The sequence below is a fragment of the Psammomys obesus genome, unplaced genomic scaffold (assembly GCF_907164565.1).
Source record: "Psammomys obesus unplaced genomic scaffold, mPsaObe1.curated_primary_1811, whole genome shotgun sequence".
Lineage (NCBI taxonomy): Eukaryota > Metazoa > Chordata > Mammalia > Rodentia > Muridae > Psammomys > Psammomys obesus.
Genome location: NW_026590809.1, coordinates 1965444 through 1983107, shown reverse-complemented (window position 1 = coordinate 1983107; position 17664 = coordinate 1965444). Strand labels below are relative to the sequence as shown.

General features: G+C 43.3%; 1 protein-coding gene across 1 annotated transcript in view; it reads right to left on the bottom strand.

Moving 5' to 3' along the window:
* Positions 1–2633: 2633 nt before the first annotated feature.
* Positions 2634–17664, bottom strand: part of Gab1 (GRB2 associated binding protein 1) — a 111952-nt gene continuing 96921 nt past the window's right edge. The window contains exons 7-10 of the mRNA XM_055609035.1: positions 11235–11328; positions 10844–10967; positions 7214–7336; positions 2634–4553 (exon numbers count right to left, since the gene is read on the bottom strand). Of these exons, the coding sequence (XP_055465010.1) occupies positions 4395–4553; positions 7214–7336; positions 10844–10967; positions 11235–11328 (500 nt within the window). The 3' untranslated portion in view covers positions 2634–4394. The remainder of the gene's footprint in view (positions 4554–7213; positions 7337–10843; positions 10968–11234; positions 11329–17664) is intronic.

Sequence of the window (17664 nt, the reverse complement as noted above, 5' to 3'; positions counted from 1 at the left end):
CAAGTCCAGGACAGCCAGGACTACACAGTGAAATCCTGTCTTGAAAAACAAAACAAAACAAAACAAAACAAAACAAAACAAAAGACTTCAATGTACAATTTTCTTTCTTTCTTTCTTTCTTTCTTTCTTTCTTTCTTTCTTTCTTTCTTCCTTCCTTCCTTCCTTCCTTTTCTTTTTTTTTTTTTTTTGGCTTTGGGTTTTCAAGACAGGTTTTCTCTGTATAGCTTTGGTTGTCCTGGAGCTCTTAAAGGTGTGTGCCAACACTGTGCAGATCAATGTACAACTGTACAATTATGGCAGTATTTCTATATCAAATTACTCCATGGTTGAATAAAGGCTGTACACGTGACTAAATAGAATGCAGCTTATTGAATGAACCCTTCTGTGGGTTAAACAGCTTCATTTCTGCTTGAATATCAGTTTTTGAAAGCAGACGATGCTTGGACAGTCAAACCTTTTGTAAGATCTTACAGCTTTGTAAAATAAGGGATAAAAGCATGACAACCTCAAATATAAGAGAAAAGCAATTCTCTTACTATCACTTATCTTTGAATAGACTTTGCAACATAATTTTAGCTACCTCTAAAGGTTAAGAAAACTGCAGGGGATTGTTGTTGTCGTCGTTGTTTGCTTGGTTGGTTTTTTTTAAAGGTTTATCTCTGTGTGCATTTGCTTTGCTCACAGGCATGCGTATATGGCCCCTGTGTGCCAGGTGCCTGAGGAACTGAAACTGGAGTTCCGGATGGTAGTGAGCCATCGTGTGGGTGCTGGGATCTCACTCGGGTCCTCTGCAAGAACAAGTGCTCTCAGCCACTGGGCTGGCCTCCAAGCCCAGGTGTGCGAACTACCGGGTCCTTGCTCCCGCCTCCTTGTGCTGAGACTGCAGAAGGGTGCCATCATGTCTACCTCAAGACATTTGTGCTTTAACTTACATTTGCAATTATATTCGTGGAAAAATTTTCTTAATGGCACAAAACAACTAAGCTTGGAAATAAATTAGTTCCTGGGGTTTTTATCAACAATTTAAACACATCTGTGTTTAGATAATTTAGATAACACCATAATGAAAAAAAAAAAAGAATTTTTCTGGCTCTGTGTATTTGAGTAACAAATATCTTAAAGAGTCTGGTGCTGAAAAAGGCTTGGAAAAGTCTGCTCTACAGGTAACTGTCTCATAATTTAAATTATTAATACAGTGGTTAATGGATCTTATCTTTCTATGGAAAGTGGGCTTCTTAGTACAATTCTTTTTGTGTTTTAAGGCTGCAGATTGGACTCAGCTTGCTAAATTTATGGTCTGTCACTAAGCTGTATCTCCAGCCCCTTGATTCTTAAGTAATTCAGCATAACAATAATCCTGCATATTAGACTACTGTACATCTACAAAAGCTATGGAAAAAGTACACAGAAATATTCCTAACTGCTTTGACTTCTACTGAGAGGAAGATTTAAGCTCTACTGTTATGTGTCTGGGTGTTGTGTCTACATGGATGCCTGTGCACCATACACATGCAAGGCCTTCAGAGGTCAGAAGAGGCTGTAGGATGCCTCAGGACTGGGGTTACAAATGGCTGTGGGCTGACAAGCAGGTTCTGGGAATCAAGCCCCCAATCTTCTGGGAAAATAACCAGTGCTCTGAACTGCTGAGCACCGCTGCGGCCCCAGGAAAAATGGTTTTGAGACAGGGTCTCAAAGTAGTCCAGGCTGGCTCTGAATCTTTGATGTTCCTGCTGAGACTGAATTTGTGTCCCTATTCCCAGTTGCCCCATTCAGGTAGAGCTGGTGACTGAACCCAAGGATTTGCACATGATAGGCAAGCACTCTACCAGGTCCCTAGCAGCTTTAAAGAAAGATTTCTACTTCTGGATTAATCATATACCATCGGGTTGGACATCTAAAACTATATTCACTGTCCACACAATACCCTCTCTCATCTTTGATGCCTGTTACATGGGGAGAGTTTAGATGCATCTCAACAATTTGGTAGCTCTCATTTGGTAGTTGAACCCCAATCTTTTCTTAGTTTGGTAGCTCTCATTTGGTAGTTTTGTTATAAAACATACAAAAATTCAAGGTTGTGTACCTCTCTGGGCTAGCAATAATGTGTTTAATTATATTCAAATACTCAGAAGCAGAATGAGCCTTCTGTTTCCTTTATTTTTCTTGCAGTGCCATGAATGCCTGGTGCCAAAGGAAGTCAGTAGAGGGCAGTGGCTTTCCTGGAACTGGAGTTACATAGATGGCTGTAAACCACCAAATTCTGGTCCTCTGCAAGAGCAACAAGTGCTCTAACCACTGAGCAATCACTCTAGCCCTCCACCTGCCATGTTTCAAAGAGAATATGTACAACATTTAAAAATTTACTTTTTAGAATGTGTACAGATGTTTTGCCTGCAGGCCAGAAGACTGAGTCAGGGTTCCTGAAACTAGAATTACAGATGTTTGTGAGCTGCTATGTAGATGTTCAAACTGAACCCCCATCTTTTCTAAGAGCAGCTAGTACTTTCAACCACTAAGACATCTCTCCAGATCTGGTATGGATTTTCTTGATATTTGTAGCTTGTTCACAGAAAATAAAGCACATTAAAAGAAAAAAGAAAAAACAAAAAACAAAAAACAGTTCACACACCAAATTCAAAGAATCTTTTTTTAAAATTTTATTTAAAAATCCACCTCAAAATTCAGTTCTGGGTTTTAGTTTTTGTTTAAAAAGAAGCACACATTTAAAAGCATCCAATGTTACTAGTCTACAATTCACCTAGCTAAGAACACAGCTTGTGGACTTAGAAAAACAGCGTAGTACACAGAGTAGGCACAGTTCTGTGGCCTATGGGCCATAAATCAGGGCACATGTGTACTGAGGCAACAGTTAAGAGGTCTGAATGGAGGGAGACAAGCCTCAGCTGTCTCAGAGACATTCTCTGTGTCCCCACCCCAAGCCATTAGTGAGCGCCAGACCAATGCATAGAGATTGTACGTAAGTTAGTGAATAATGGACGACGCTAACTGCTTCCCGAGTTAGGCAGCTAAGCCAAGACAGACAAGCGTAACTTTAGAGCCGCTAACTGATGGTCTGAACGCCCACACCAGGGATGGCCTGGTACAGGGGAGAGACTTGCACTCTCGCCTGGTGGATTCAGAGATCGGGCTGGGTGGTGTTCACGAATACAGGGTTTCACAGCACAGCAAGGCTCCAACAGTTCGAGAATTGGGGCAGTGAATACAAATCACAGTACAAAATTCTTAATTCATTTACTCATAAAAGCAACAGGTGCTACATACATGAATCACTTAAAATGACATTTTCTTTTTTTTAAAAAATGCATATATAAAACATTAATTGCATAGGGATTTAAATATAAGGCCAAGAAGAATATTAAGTAAAAAAAATCATAGGGCACTACGGTGTCAAAAGAGATAATTTCATTAATAAGAGTAATAATCTTGAATTACTGTCTAATTAATTAAAAATCACAGTATGTTGCTGTAACCGACAGTGAATGACAACTGGTTCATTAATTCTAAACCAACATTAGGATTAACAAAAATTGAACTTAAGTTCTTTGTCTAAACCTGATCAGTATATTAGCCCATCAGTGGCCTGTACGTACCTGATTAGTTATACAATCTACCTTTTGCAAATAATGTTTACTACGTGACAAGTGTTAGAACAGATCATCAATCCATGCCGTGGATGAACTGTGGGCTTAATAGTGTAACTAGAGTCAGTCTTTCAAAGGTGCAAGATCCTACCCAGCAGAACCTGCACACAATGAACACTAAACACTGTAATTAACAGAAAACAACAAAGTTCTACTATTAAAACCTAAGTATACATGAGCCAGAGAACTGGGTCTTGACGGCAGTATATACATTATCCCCGGTAGTTTTGGAAAACGACGAAGAACAAGTCCAACTATATTCTATAGCTTAAGCTAATGGTTACCACCGTAAAGGGAAAAGCGATTTGGGAACCTACTTCTCATTGTAATGGTGTTAGCCCTGTAGCTTCACTAGAATTTCCAGAATCCTTAGTACGTTATGTAGAGTAGTGTGAGGAGACAAAAAGAACTCCCAAGGGAATTCTGTTAAGGTAGATTGGGAAGACCCAAACCAAGGATTTAAATGAGAAAGTGCGTCAGTATAGTAATACTACAGTGTGTTAGCTAGGGACAGACGTTTCTCTGAGGACTAAAACACTATTTCCCCACGTTATTTACATGTTACAAACTGAATACCACACAGCACCATTCACAATCTAATTTGCTTGAACATGTCTGAGAGGTCCTTTTCTCTGCCCCTGCTTGCTTGAGGCTCCACCAAGAGAGGAGAAGCATCTTCACTTGGCGTCTATCTTTTCCACCCAGTTCTTGTTGGCTGGCAATGGTGTATCTTCATTTTACACTCTTGGTGGGTGTTTCAGATTCTGTGGACTGCCTTCCATCTGTCCAAGCTTCCCTGGTACTCTTCAGGGCGAGGGTCTTCTGTTGGTCCACTACGACATAATCCACTCTCTCGTCAGCCATGCTGCTACCCGAACCACTGCTCTTTTGCTAAACAACAACAACAAAACAAACAAACAAACAAAAAAGAAAAAAAAGAAATAGCCCCGAAGTATTATTTGTAAGGGTGGAGTGAAGCTCAAAGTTTGACACAGACATACACGCTGGGTGTGGGGTCACACATCTTTCATCCCAGCACTTGGTAGGCGTAGGTAGTAGGTGGAATACTGCATGAGTTCAAGGCCAGCCTGGTCTATGTGGAGAGTTCCAGACCACTCAGGGTTACATACTAAAACCCTGTCTCAAAAACAAGCAAGCAAGCAAGCACTCCTGGAATTACACACACAAAAATGACATTACCTCAGCTTAACTGTATTGTCTGTCTCCTCCCTAATTGATATATCTTAGTTTTATATATAGAACCATTCAAACAAATACTTCCATCACAGATGGCATTCCTAAAAAACCTAGTTCATCTAACATACAGAGCCTGAATCTCTTGGGCTCACATTTGATTTTTTCCGGCCTAGATTGGCACCAAACAGCTGTTTACTCTTTATGCTAAGAAAAGTACTTTTGGCAAAGTAATATTTGAGGGAAAGCAAACTACAAAGGGCAACGGCCAATCTTCCCTTAGCACGCAACTACACACAAGGCAACTGAAATCAAACATGGTTGTGGCGCTCTCTCTGTATTGCCCCCTAGACTGCAAGGACACGTCTAAGCTGTACAGAGCATGGTGGGGAGGGGCAGGCTTCTGCTCGGCAAAGGTAGCTGACATAAATGTGGAGGGATATAGTACAGGGGGGTGAGAAGAGGAGGTAAGGAAGGGGTGATGCCGAATCTGAGGCTTAAAGGAAGCGGATGTGGGCCCAGGGCGGGGAGTTCAACTGGAATTAGAAATGCTTTGTGGAGGAAATTCAGGTCCTCCAAATTCAACCATGAATTTGCAATAAAAATGTACGAAACACACAAGAAAGCAAGCCATAAAGAGTGTGCTAGCAGAAAGAGTAAACCCAAATTCCAGCCTCCAAGGACTTCAAATACTGAACGTATCAGCACTGTAACAAATGCGGACAGCGTTAAAGGATAAACCAGAAAAGGCAGTGAACATACAAGGAATACAAAGAGATTAATGTCAGTTAAATCAAATAGAACAGAATTTCATTCCAGAGATAAATACAACAACAAAAACAAACAAAAAAACTCAAAACCAAACAACGACAAAAAAACCAAAAACCGTCAACAACTACAAAAATTGAGAATTGGTAAATTTTGGTGATAGAGCTAAATTAAACAGAAACCGTAGGACAAAAAAAAAAAAAAATTACAAAGATGTGAAATAGTAGGTGTACTGTATTCCTAGTTGGCAGGAAATAAAAAGGTAAAAATAAGCAGAGAAGCAATAGGTAAAGTCATCCTAACAGACCTTTTGAGACTTGAGAAAAAAGTTATAAATGGGGTATGTGTGTGTGTGTGTGTGTGTGTGTGTGTGTGTGTGTGTGTGTGTATGACTAGCACAGCTTCCACAGAGCGGATTACTGAAAAGAAGACCAACTACATCTACACTTGGTCTCATGAAACTGCAAATTCAGCTGGAAACAGCTGAGGATCAGCGACCAGAAAACAGGAGGAGAGCTGACAGTGGACAAGGGTCCCTATGTGGTGAAGAGGCCCAGTCAAGAACTGGTCTCAGTGGCTCAGCTATCTGACAGTGCGGCAGCGTCCTTTCCAACATGGTGAGCAGTCTTTCTTGTCCTGTTGGAAGACAGTGTCACGTCAACGCGACTGCACTGAGCTTTTCTCTGGTACAACTAATGACATCTTATGTGAGCAGATGTCTCATTTCTTTCAAAATTAATGAAGAGACTTGAGCTACACGCAGCCTGAGAGAAGTCACTACCAACAGAACTCCATTACAGAAACTTCTACAGGACTTACTCCATAAAATACGAGCTCTGAGAGGGAGTAGTAAACGAAGGAGTAACACAAAGAAAAATGTAAGAAAACATGACTTAAAAGAACGTGGTAGGAAGAGCGACAGGGGCTGGAGAGAGGGCTCAGAGGGCAACAGTGTATACTGCTCTTGCAGAGGGCCAGAGTTTCGTTCCTAGCACTCACATCAGGTGGCTCAAAGCCACCTGTCACTCAAGCTCCTGGAAGCTAATGCCCTTTTCTGGTCTCTGAGGGATCCTATACTCACGTGCACACAGCAACAACAAAATTAAAAAAAAAAGTTATGATAAAACTGTGTAATTGGTAGGTTTAATATAAATTAAAATTTAAGACAAAACAGCACATGACATATTTTCCTTTTCTTTCTTTTTTACAGAGGGTCTCTCTATGTAGCCCTGTATTCTAGAATTCACTATGTCGACCATATTGGCCTCAAAGGCACCTGCCTCTGCCTTCTGAGTGTTGGGGTTAAAGGTGCAGGTGCCACGCTCAGCTCAGCTAATTTCTCCATTAAAGAGACAAACTCTGGAATTTGTTAAGGAATCATTTCTGCACCAACCACAGTGAGTAGAAAGTACATAACTTCCACACCTTTCGAAAGGGAAACTACAAATCTGTCAGTCTTCATAATGCTGTCGCTTACAACTTAGAAGACAACAGTCACTCAGGTCAAATAATCAGGCCCCCAGATTTCCCCAAAGAAGACGGTCCTTCAAAGTGTGGTTGAACCATCTGCCGAACACGGTCTCCCTTACCTTTCGTGGTGGTGTGGATTTCCCAGAATCTAGATCTAAGTCCAGGTATTCAACTTGTTTGTCTCCTTTGGGTTTGATCATTGGGCTGCTCCCTCCATCCAGGCTGTTACTGCCAAAGAGATTCTGAAAACACAGCAGGAAAACAGTGGACAGGCATTCAGGTAACATGCTCTTCCCTGGCCCCTCTTCTTTCCCCTGGGGAGATGGGCACGCTTGTCCAAAACTGGTGTTGAATTCCTGGGCTCTGATGTCACACTTAGTTAAACTAAGACTTGGCCTGAGGAGAGACAGGCAGTTGATGGCTGTAGGAGGCAGCAGCCATATTTCTCACAGGTGTAGGAGCCACTGGTAAGTGTCCCTTGCTCATGTCGCCTTACCCAGGCTTGTGCAAGCAACATAGCACAGACACAGACTGTGGTGGTTTGAGAGAAAATGGGCCCCATAGGCCTACAGAGAGTGGCACTGTTCAGAGGTGTGGTCTTGCTGGAGTAGTTGTGAGTTTGTTGGAGGAAGTGTGTCATTAGGGGGTGAGCTCTGAATTTTCAAAAGCTCAAGCCAGGCCTAGTGGCTCAGATAATCACTCCCTGCTGCCTGGCAATTCAGAAGTAGAACTCTCAGCTCCTTCTCCAGCACCATGTCTGCCTGCGAGCCATCATGCTTCCCACCATGCTGATAACGGGCTAAACCTCTGAACTGTAAACCAGCCCCAATTAAATGTTTGCTTTTATAAGAGTTGTTGTGGTCATGGTGTCTCTTCACAGCAACAGAAACTCTAAGACACAGCACCACACACACACACACACACAATTATGAAAAAAAGTAATAATAAAAAAAAGACACAGACATCAAGCCACAAATGGCTGCAAAAGCTCAAGCAAACATTCCTCAAACTTTATAGGTCTGAGGGTGAGGACACATTTGTAATTGTAGCACTCTGGAGGCTGACACAAGTGAATTACAAGTTCAAGGCCTTCCTGGGCTACAACTGCAACATCACATCTCAAAACGAAGCAGAAGTGTGCATGTATGTACTCAGCAACATTTTTATTCTCAGGGGATCCTCATACTCCTTGCTTTCAAGGGGGAGGGGGACGGGTTGGGAGAGAGGGAGACACATCACCAAAACATAGTACATAAAAATTTTAATAAATAAATATCCATGTTGAATTTTAAGGTATCTAGAGAAAAATAAGTTCAGAGCATGTCAACTAAAGGGCATGGGTCATGACTCCACTCTTTTCAGCCTCCTTTCTCTCAGCCTGATCCCTTTACTTCCTCAAAGGAAATGCGTGATAGAACTGCTCCCTAAGTTCAGGCAACAAAACCAGGAAGATAGAGGGTGGCACTAAAGACTAAAAACAAAAAATCTGGAGGTGGAGAAATGGAAAGAGACTTTGGTAAGAACTTTCCGATCCATGACACAGATCACAAGAATTCAGAAACGTGGATGCCCAGTTAAAATGGCTGGCACCCCCTTTTCCTAGGTTATCACCCACATTCTGCCTTGCCTGGCTGGGACAGTCTTTACAGTATTAGAAAGCTACAAAAGCGAGACATATATCTCTCACACAGTTAATTCCAGCTGCTCCTCAAGAGAATTCATCAGCACTCCTAACGGAATTCCACGTCTAATGACCAGGGGAACTGGTCTTTCTGTTCATATTGAAGCAGGACTGGAATACAGCTTCTAAAGGAAGTTCATTGGGTCTTGTACCAGTCTTGGCGGGGAATGGTCCTGTCTCTATGACAGCCTTCCACACAGTTTTGTCCCCACACATTTATAGAGAAACTCTAAGGTTCTGAGACTGACACGAAGTATTCTGCACATTAAGTAACAAAATAAAACAATAGTGCTAGGTCTTCTAAAATTCTTAAGAAATACACAAAACTGATTGATATTAACAACATTTATGGCAGTACTGTTAGACTAGGACTCAAATTTTAGGCAACCTATTAAGGACTCATATGATGAATGTGACTTGGTCTTTATAACAAGTCAGATGTGGCAAGAATCTGTCCTAACTTTTTTGAGACTATTAATTTTTTTAATACTGATTTACTAAATCTAAGCTCATGTTAGACACCATGAATTTCCATGGCTTTCCATCACCACATTGTGTTCCAAGAGTTAAGAGTTCTGATGACCCTTACTTAACAATTTAACAAAGGGTTGTGAGGGTCACTGAGTCCTGTCGGCTGGCAGCACGGAGCGCCGGAATGGGCACAGCTGACTTTTCAATTGTACCTGGCACAGTTATTTCCACTTGGGTCATTAAAAAAAATTAAGTGGCTGGACAGTGATGGCACACGCCTTTTATCCCAGCACTTGGGAGGCAGAGGCAGGTGGATCTCTGTGGGCTCCAGGCCAGCCTGGTCTATAGAACGAATTCCAGGACAGGTAGGGCTACACAGGAAAACCCTGTCTCAAAAAACAAAACAAAACAAAAACATAAAAATAAAACAAAAAGCCCAAACCAACCAACCAACCAACCAAACAACCAACCAACCAAACAAACAAACAAAAAAGCCCCCGAAAACCTAAAGAGAATGTAAGTGAATGTGTACGTGTTTGTGCGTGGCTAGGCACATGTGCAGGGGCTCACACATGGATCCCCTGGGTCCTGCTGTGACCCCACGGGAGCATCTAAAGTGGGAGCTGGGCACTGAGCTCCGGCACTCTGTAACAGCTGCCAGTGCTCCCGACAGCTAGGGCATCTCTCCAGCCCCAAAGCCTCTTGTTCTTATTTGGGTTTTTCAAAAATTCAACAGCTCAAGTTTATTTGGACATATCAGGAAGCCCTTTGGCACTTTTACTTTCCTGCCTTAATGTCAGAAGGCACACGGAATTCTTAATTTTATTTCCTCAGTTTGACTTTGGATTGTAATATTTGTCTTTCTTCCTCCCTTTTGCCTAACTGAAAGATTATCAGGGTCCTTCTGCACGACAATGCTTACAGAAGCCTGTCACAGCCTGGCCAGAAGGATTCATTGCAAACCCCCCAGTGGATTTTCTAAAACTAAAAACAAAAACAGAGAATGACTTAACTGAAATACTGCTGAGAACCAACTATAAATCCCTCAGAGCAGGGATGTAAACGGCCCTTCAAGGGCCATGGTGGGAGGGTCTGCCCTTCACAACAGCACTCTGAATTCTTTAAGAGGTGGGGTCTTACCGCACCTCACTGCAGACCTGAAGAGGGTGTGACAAGACTTGGGCTCCTCTTCTCACCTCACCACGGGTCATGAGAGCACTAACCACAGCCACAAGTCACCACGGGCTGAGGCAACAAGTGGGCACTCACAGACACTCCTAACAGACACTCCAAGTCAAATAAACCTCTTTCTAAGCCGACTGTCTCAGGAATGTTCCAGCTCCAGGGAGCTGGAGCAAAAACCTTCGTGTTTTTCAGTGATTTAACCACCGTATCGACAGAACAGTTTGACCGTGGCTGGCATGAGACTGCCACAGTACTTAAAAAGTAAAACCACCTGAAGAATAGGCTTCGCTTTTTCAAGTTGGAAGAACGCTGTGATAACCAACGGGTAAGGACGGTAGGGGCATTTTTAAGCTGAACTGGTTTCAACCAGCAGCTCGGGCAGGGAGACGTGAACCCGGGGACTGCTGCTTACCGTATCTTCGTTGGACAGGTTCGGGTTCATGGGGACGTAGTTCTCCTCGCTGTCATGAGAGTCGCTGCTTGATGTGGTACTGTGCACGGAATCAGGCCGGGGGGATATGGGAAACCTGGAGGAGCTGACGGAAGACGCGCCCGTTAGGAATGTCCGGGGACAGGTGTCAAATCACTCCCGAACAAAAACAAGTGATCACCTTCTCTTTCTGGAATACCCACTAGTTTCTAGTTACATACTGGATATCTGTATTACAACAAATGGCGACAGTTCTGATCTGCGGAACCTTGAAAAGGGGCTTCTCTAGTCTGTTGTTTGGCCTAGTTCCCTCGAAATGAGCAGTTTTAACTGTCTCACTAGCCTAACTCCGTGTTCTCATGGGAACACTTACTCGCGTGCGAAGCTCCTGGTGATGGGAGACCGGACCGGGGCTTGCAGCTCCTCCCACTCAGACAGAGGCTTGATTTCTAAGGGAGCAGGCTTGGCTGAAAATACAGGGAAGAGGAGGTGTCAGTGAACACAACTTCGAAAACAAGCAAGAACCTCCCATGTCACAATCCATACTTGGTGGGCAGACATTGTCTTACACAGACAGAGTGACAGAGGGCAGTGCTCAATGACAAAGCTCAAACAGTGAGGCTGCAGGACGTCAGCCCAGGGCCGAGCCCTCCTACTCTACAGTGCGTCTTAACCTAAGTGCTCGTCTTGCAGATATAAATTACAGGAGAGTGTAAATGTGCATTCCTTTAAGGTTGCTGGGCACTGTTCTTATTGATCCATTGTTTCATGAATTTCATCTTTGGGGGGAATTTGATCATCTGTGGAAAACATGCTCCCCACTACTGAGGCCTAAGTAAAGTTTTACTCATGTAAAACGACGTGTACAGAGCACTGGAAACTTTGCCACATCTCAATCCATAAGAATTACCAAAAAAATTTCCCAGGTTTCCTTACTTTTGGTTCAAAAATACGTAATCTTAATCAACTATCTTATGAGTACCATGAGAGCACAAAGCAGTCGTGTCGAAGCTACAGCTCACAGAGGCTCATGGCTGAGCCATAATGAAGACTTCATATTGAATCAGTTAAGAGTTTCATCGAGCTGACCCTTAAAGTAGACACATGCAATCATCCTGGGCTGAATGAAGGTGATTTTTCTCCATGCCCTTCTTTTTAAACATAAACAGGTGAATAAGACTTCAGATGTCAATTTCTAAGTCATGCCATAGTCAAAACATGGAAATTATTTTTTATTCTGCTTCGGAACAGAAGACATATACATATGCAAAGACAGGAGACACCTGGGGCTCGCAGCAGCCCACTAGAGAAGCAGAACTCTGTGCTACCAGGAGAGTGAAGGGGATGGTGCAGAGGGAGCTGACCGCGGTGGACAGGTGGTCAGGTATGCCCTGCGCTGCAGCCACTCTCTGCGCTCAGGCCCCTGTGCACCGCCTCATGGATTCTCCTTAGAAAGACCACACCAGAAAGCAGTCTGCAATAGCAGTCCTACTTAAGCTCTCCTTTTGTCTTTCTTTTTTTCTTTAGAAAAAAAAAAAAAAAAGTATGAAAGTAAATAGAAATCCCAATGCACCCTTTCTTCTTGTAGCAAAGTCACCTATGGTTTGTGAATCAGTTCGCTCTAAACCATGGGGTTTGGGTCTTAAAATTTTAGGACTCTGACCTAATTGGTAAAAAGAAGACTCTCTTATTACAATGTTATTTTTTAATTGGAAAATGGATTCTGTTAAAAAAAAAAAAAGGAAACATGCAGAAATGGGACATATTAAAAGCACAGACAAAAATGTGTTAGTGAAAAGCATTCCAGTGCCGCAGACAAGATTCACGCTGAGAACCACGAAATGAAGGAGGGCATGCTGTGGGTACAGTGACAGGCACAGGGAGCGAGAGTGGACGCTGAGGGGCACAGCCAGCTTTCTTTTCTCAAGGAAAAGAAGGAAAAACAAGTGCCATGTTAGTGTTTCTTTCTAACATGTCTTAGAAAACTAGTCAATGAAAGACCTAAATGAACAGGACAAGCAGGCTTCCCTTGGCTTCCCGCTGCTCAAGAATGCAGCCCTCACTTAGATTCCTCTACAGAGGAGCCAGGTGGCTCATCTTTTGGAGTTCAGTGTTAGGTTCTCCAGGTCGGCTTGAGATCTTACAGCCCTGTGTTCCAGGGTCCCTCAACTCAAGTCAAGCAGAAAGGTGTTATTACTGTTCATGGGTGAGGAGCGGCTACTGCTTTTAGCACGTGGCTTGGACATGAGCTATGGAACACCACAGAACCCTGGCACATGGAATGTCTATATGGAACCATCGCAAACTGTTCAAGTTACCTTTAGTCTGCTGTTACCCCGCTGGCTGTCCTACATGCTCTTTCAGAAGGGCCCACTATGGCATTCCTTTCCTCCTGACTTTTTCTCCTTAGTACTCTCCAAATCTTCACTTGTTGAGACAGGGTCTCCCTACACAGCCCTGGAACCCGATCTGTGGACAATGCTGGCCATGGACTCAGTGACCCCCTGCTTCTACTTCCTCAGTGCTGGGGTTAATTAAAGGCATGAGCTACTCTGCCAGGCTGTACTCTCCAAATCTTTTGCCCGTGTTTGTGTTTAAGTAATGGCTGCTGCTTTGCTGTGATTCCTCACATTTATTTAGCTCCACGTTTGAGCAGTCTGCAGTTGTCACCCAGCACATCACAGATCGGCACTTAGAACCAGCAGAGGGTTCTCAGTTCAGTCCTCAGAGTGGCACAGGCAGGGTCTGGCTCCTGTGAGCCGCTGCGGCAACTCAACTTTAAAGGACAGACACTAAAATAGAGGAAGCAGGTCATCCAGTAGGACGAGAGCCTGTGTGAGGATAGGCCTGGGGAAAAACTGAGGCTTGCTCTGTGTGTGTGTGTGTGTGTGTGTGTGTGTGTGTGTGTGTGTGTGAGAGAGAGAGAGAGAGAGAGAGAGAGAGAGAGAGAGACCTGTCTTTAATCCCAGCAATTGGGAGACAGAGACAGGCAGATCTCTATGAGTTCAAGGCCACCCTGGTCTACAAAGTGAGTTCCAGGACAGCCAGGCTACAGAGAGAAATCCTGTCTCAAAACCAAACCAAACCAAACCAAACCAAACCAACCAACAAACAAAAAACCCCAAAGATGAGGCTGGGGTATCCACAGACAAATCGTGAATCAGAATCATCCAGGATCTGGTAACAGAGTCCTAACCATCTTAAAAATCTCCCAATGCCTTGTGTTGGTCTTGTTAAGTGTTTAGGTAACTAGGAAATGACTGTTTTAATAGGTTTGTTTTGCTGTATTTTTTTTTTTCTCTCATAGATTCTTCTCTAGCTAGGAGAAAAATCTCCAAATTGAAAGGCAGAACACAAAGAGGCACCCGTGGCCTCCTGTGTAAGACATTACAATGTCCAGTTATTTTCAGTGAATTACACCAGGCATGAGGTGAGTAGATGGGGGTCCTGATGGAAATAGCAGGTCATGAGAGCATACTGCAGATGCCCTTCTCATCATTCTTTTCATGAAGTGTGTTCTCCACTGGCCAGGCTGCTCCCTGCTGTTTCTCACACACAACCCTAACGTTTCAGTCCTTTCTTCCATGCTGTAGCCATCACGACCCATCACGGCTTCATGAATCACTGTCTGTCCTCTCCACACAAAACTCACGAAATTACATTTTGTAAGACTGCCTTGATATACACCCTGGCCCTTAATCACCACCAGCGAACACGCGCTGAGGACTTCTGAGAGCCAGCTACTGTCTGACTCACCCAAACCTCTCCACACTCTTGAATGAAGGTATGACCAGACCAAATATTCAAGTTGTCACTGAGAACTGAGGGGCTGCTAAGAGTCTCAAGGATGGAGATGGTCCTAACAGAGTTAGAATCTTCTGAGTCTAGGTCGAGGGTTCACTTTCCTATCTCCGTGTAATTCCTGCCTGGAACTCTTATCATGGCAACCCTACTTGCACAGTGGGTTTTCTCAACTGCATGTGAAGTATTACATAGATACTGCCTCCACAATTAGGGTAACTCTTGTTGGTTTTTATTCCAGCTCCTGTGTCCTGACGAAAACCCACCATCAATGAGCTCCAGGCAGAAACAACCTCTGTGCAGCTCCACTATTCCAAGGACTAAGAAGACCTGGCTTTGGGAAACTGGGAAAAATACTCACTAAGGGAGATGATGAACAAGAGTGATTTTTGTACCATTTTATATCAAAGTGTAATTATTTTAAATCAGAACGAGACATCTAGTGTGCCAGCTGATGGTGTCTGTGTAAAGCCCTTCTACAGAGTGTGCAGAATGAAGCCCAACCTCTTTAGCCTGGATCAGAGCATCCGCTCAGGATGACATTCCTGCTCCCTTTCCCATGCTGTCCTTCTTCCTGGCTGTGCCCACCCACCGTGACTCTGAGCATCTCTCTGTTGGCACAGATCTTACTGCTGTTTACTGTACCTAGCTCCACACCCAGCACTGGCCCCTCTCCTTCCCACCAGCCCCTGCCTTCCACTCCCTTTATCAGGTTTGGCTTAGGGGACTGTCTGTAGAGTGCCAAGAGCTAACCTCAGCGGCCTTGCCCAGGCTTTCATGCCATGTTTATCTTTCTACCTCCTCTGCCACACTGATGATGAGCTTCTTAGGGAAGCAACCTTGTCTTTCCTTGGGTCTACAGACTCCATGCCTAGGATTTCCTGAGGGAAAGCCCGTAGCTTTATGAAAAACAAACCTCATACCCTTTATACTGAAGGGTTTCAGAAGGTTATCACATGAGGGTTCCATTTCCAACACACAGGTGCAATCTTTATTGAAAAGCCCTGACTAATGGGTAATGCCTACATAAACTCAGTGCTACACAAGAACGTTTTGAATTAGCTCATAATAATGCAGCCCGCTCTTTTTTTAAAGTTACACTATTATTTCCAATGGGCACCCAAAATCAAGGCTTAAAAACGTATCTCACAAGGTTACTATCTTGGCTAATTTCTGCAGGTAACTGAGGCAAAGTTGTGAAAAACCAAAACCAAAACCAAACCATTTATACTTGTTTTTAACAGTTTCTGTGTAAGGAGGAATATAATAATGTAATAATAGTAATTATTACACAAGGGAAACTGTCTCAGGCTGGTAAGAACATATTCCATACTAATTTCTTTTAAGCCATAACAAGTGTTATCTACCATCTGATGTCGGAATTAAACATTAGCTCCTGTGTATTAAGATGTAGTTGGGGAGGTGGTCAGGGCTTAGGAGCACTGGCTGCTTTTGCTGAGGGCTTGAGTTTGATTCTTGGCACCTGCATGGGGGCTCACAACTGCTTGTCTTCAGTGGATCTGATGCCTGAGATTTGACACCCTCTTTTGGCTTCCTCAGTCATTAGGTGCATGTAAAATTAGTTAAGGTACTAGTATCATTCATCCAGTCTTTCAGTATTTATTATCTTCTGAATACAGTTTTAAAGAAAGCATGTTAATTTTCAATCCTACTTGAAAGCTTCCTCAAGGACTCACTTTTTAAAAGAGTTAGAATAAAGCCTCTTTACAAATAGACATGGCTGAGCAAGACAACACAGCCACTGCTTCATTTGCAAGCCCAACGTCTAGAGCCACAGGAAAGAAGGAAGTGGCAGAGTGTAGCAGAGCCAGTGACTCAACAAGGGCCTCTTGTGCCACGGCTTACTTTTACTGACACACAAAAGATATTTTATAACAGTTTCCCAAAGTTCATAAAATTCTATTTCCATTAGAAATACAAAGGCTTGCTGGGTGTGGTGGCTCATGCCTTTAATCCCAGCACTCAGGGTGGCAGAGGCCAGCAGATCTCTGTGAGTTCGAGGCCAGCCTGGTCTACAAAGTAAGTCCGGGACAGCTAAGGCTACACAGAGAAACCCTGTTTTAAGAAAAAAAAAAAAAAAAAAAAAAAACCTTTAAAAGAAATACAAAGGTTTTACAGCTGCCCAGACTGTTCTGCTCTGTGCTTCCAGAGACCTGCTTTTCTGGTATCTCTTACAACATGCTTAAATGCCCCTTATTAAATACATGCACAGCGTGGCTCAGAACAAACACGACAGGGCTAGTACAGTGAACACTGGGCTGTCACTAAATTCATGACAGCAAAGAGCCCCAGCCACACATCAGATGTCTGGCATTCACCTCTGTTATTCTGCAACTTCAATTAGCAGGAAGCATTTGAAAGACTGTCTAGCATTACTCACTCTGACAGCTGATGCCTAAAACAGGGGCAAAAACAAGACTAGACTGCCACTTGTTTGCCACAGACTCTTCCAAAGAAAGCAATTGCAAAAACAAACTAACAAAACCAAACCAAACAAAACCACCCAGTTGCTTGAGGCTCTGACAGGAATCAAGCACACCTGACCAAATCAGATTTCCTTATGGATTAGTTAATAGGGGACACTGAAATGACAGTTCCAAGTAATTTATCTGGTGCTAGAAGACTCATCTCTCGGATGCTGTGAACAGTGGGAAGACCATCATGGCCAATGAGACACATGCTCCCAGTTCACCTACTCAAGGACAAACTTAGTCATGAGACTGTAATTTTAACTTTTATTTTGTCTTTTTAGTGTTTTGAGACAAGGTCCCACTGTGTAGCCGGGCTGGCTTGGTTCTCCCTGTCTCTGCCTCTGGGGTGCTGGACCCATCTGGCTGGAACCTGGGTTTTAAAGTGTGCTTTTTCTGAACAGTTATACTTTCCTTGGGTGAACTAACAAAGTATTCCTCCTCTCAGGCAGCCTACTGATTAAAATTAAAGATACAAAAGTACTGAAGAAGAGTAAAAGGCCCTTTTACCAA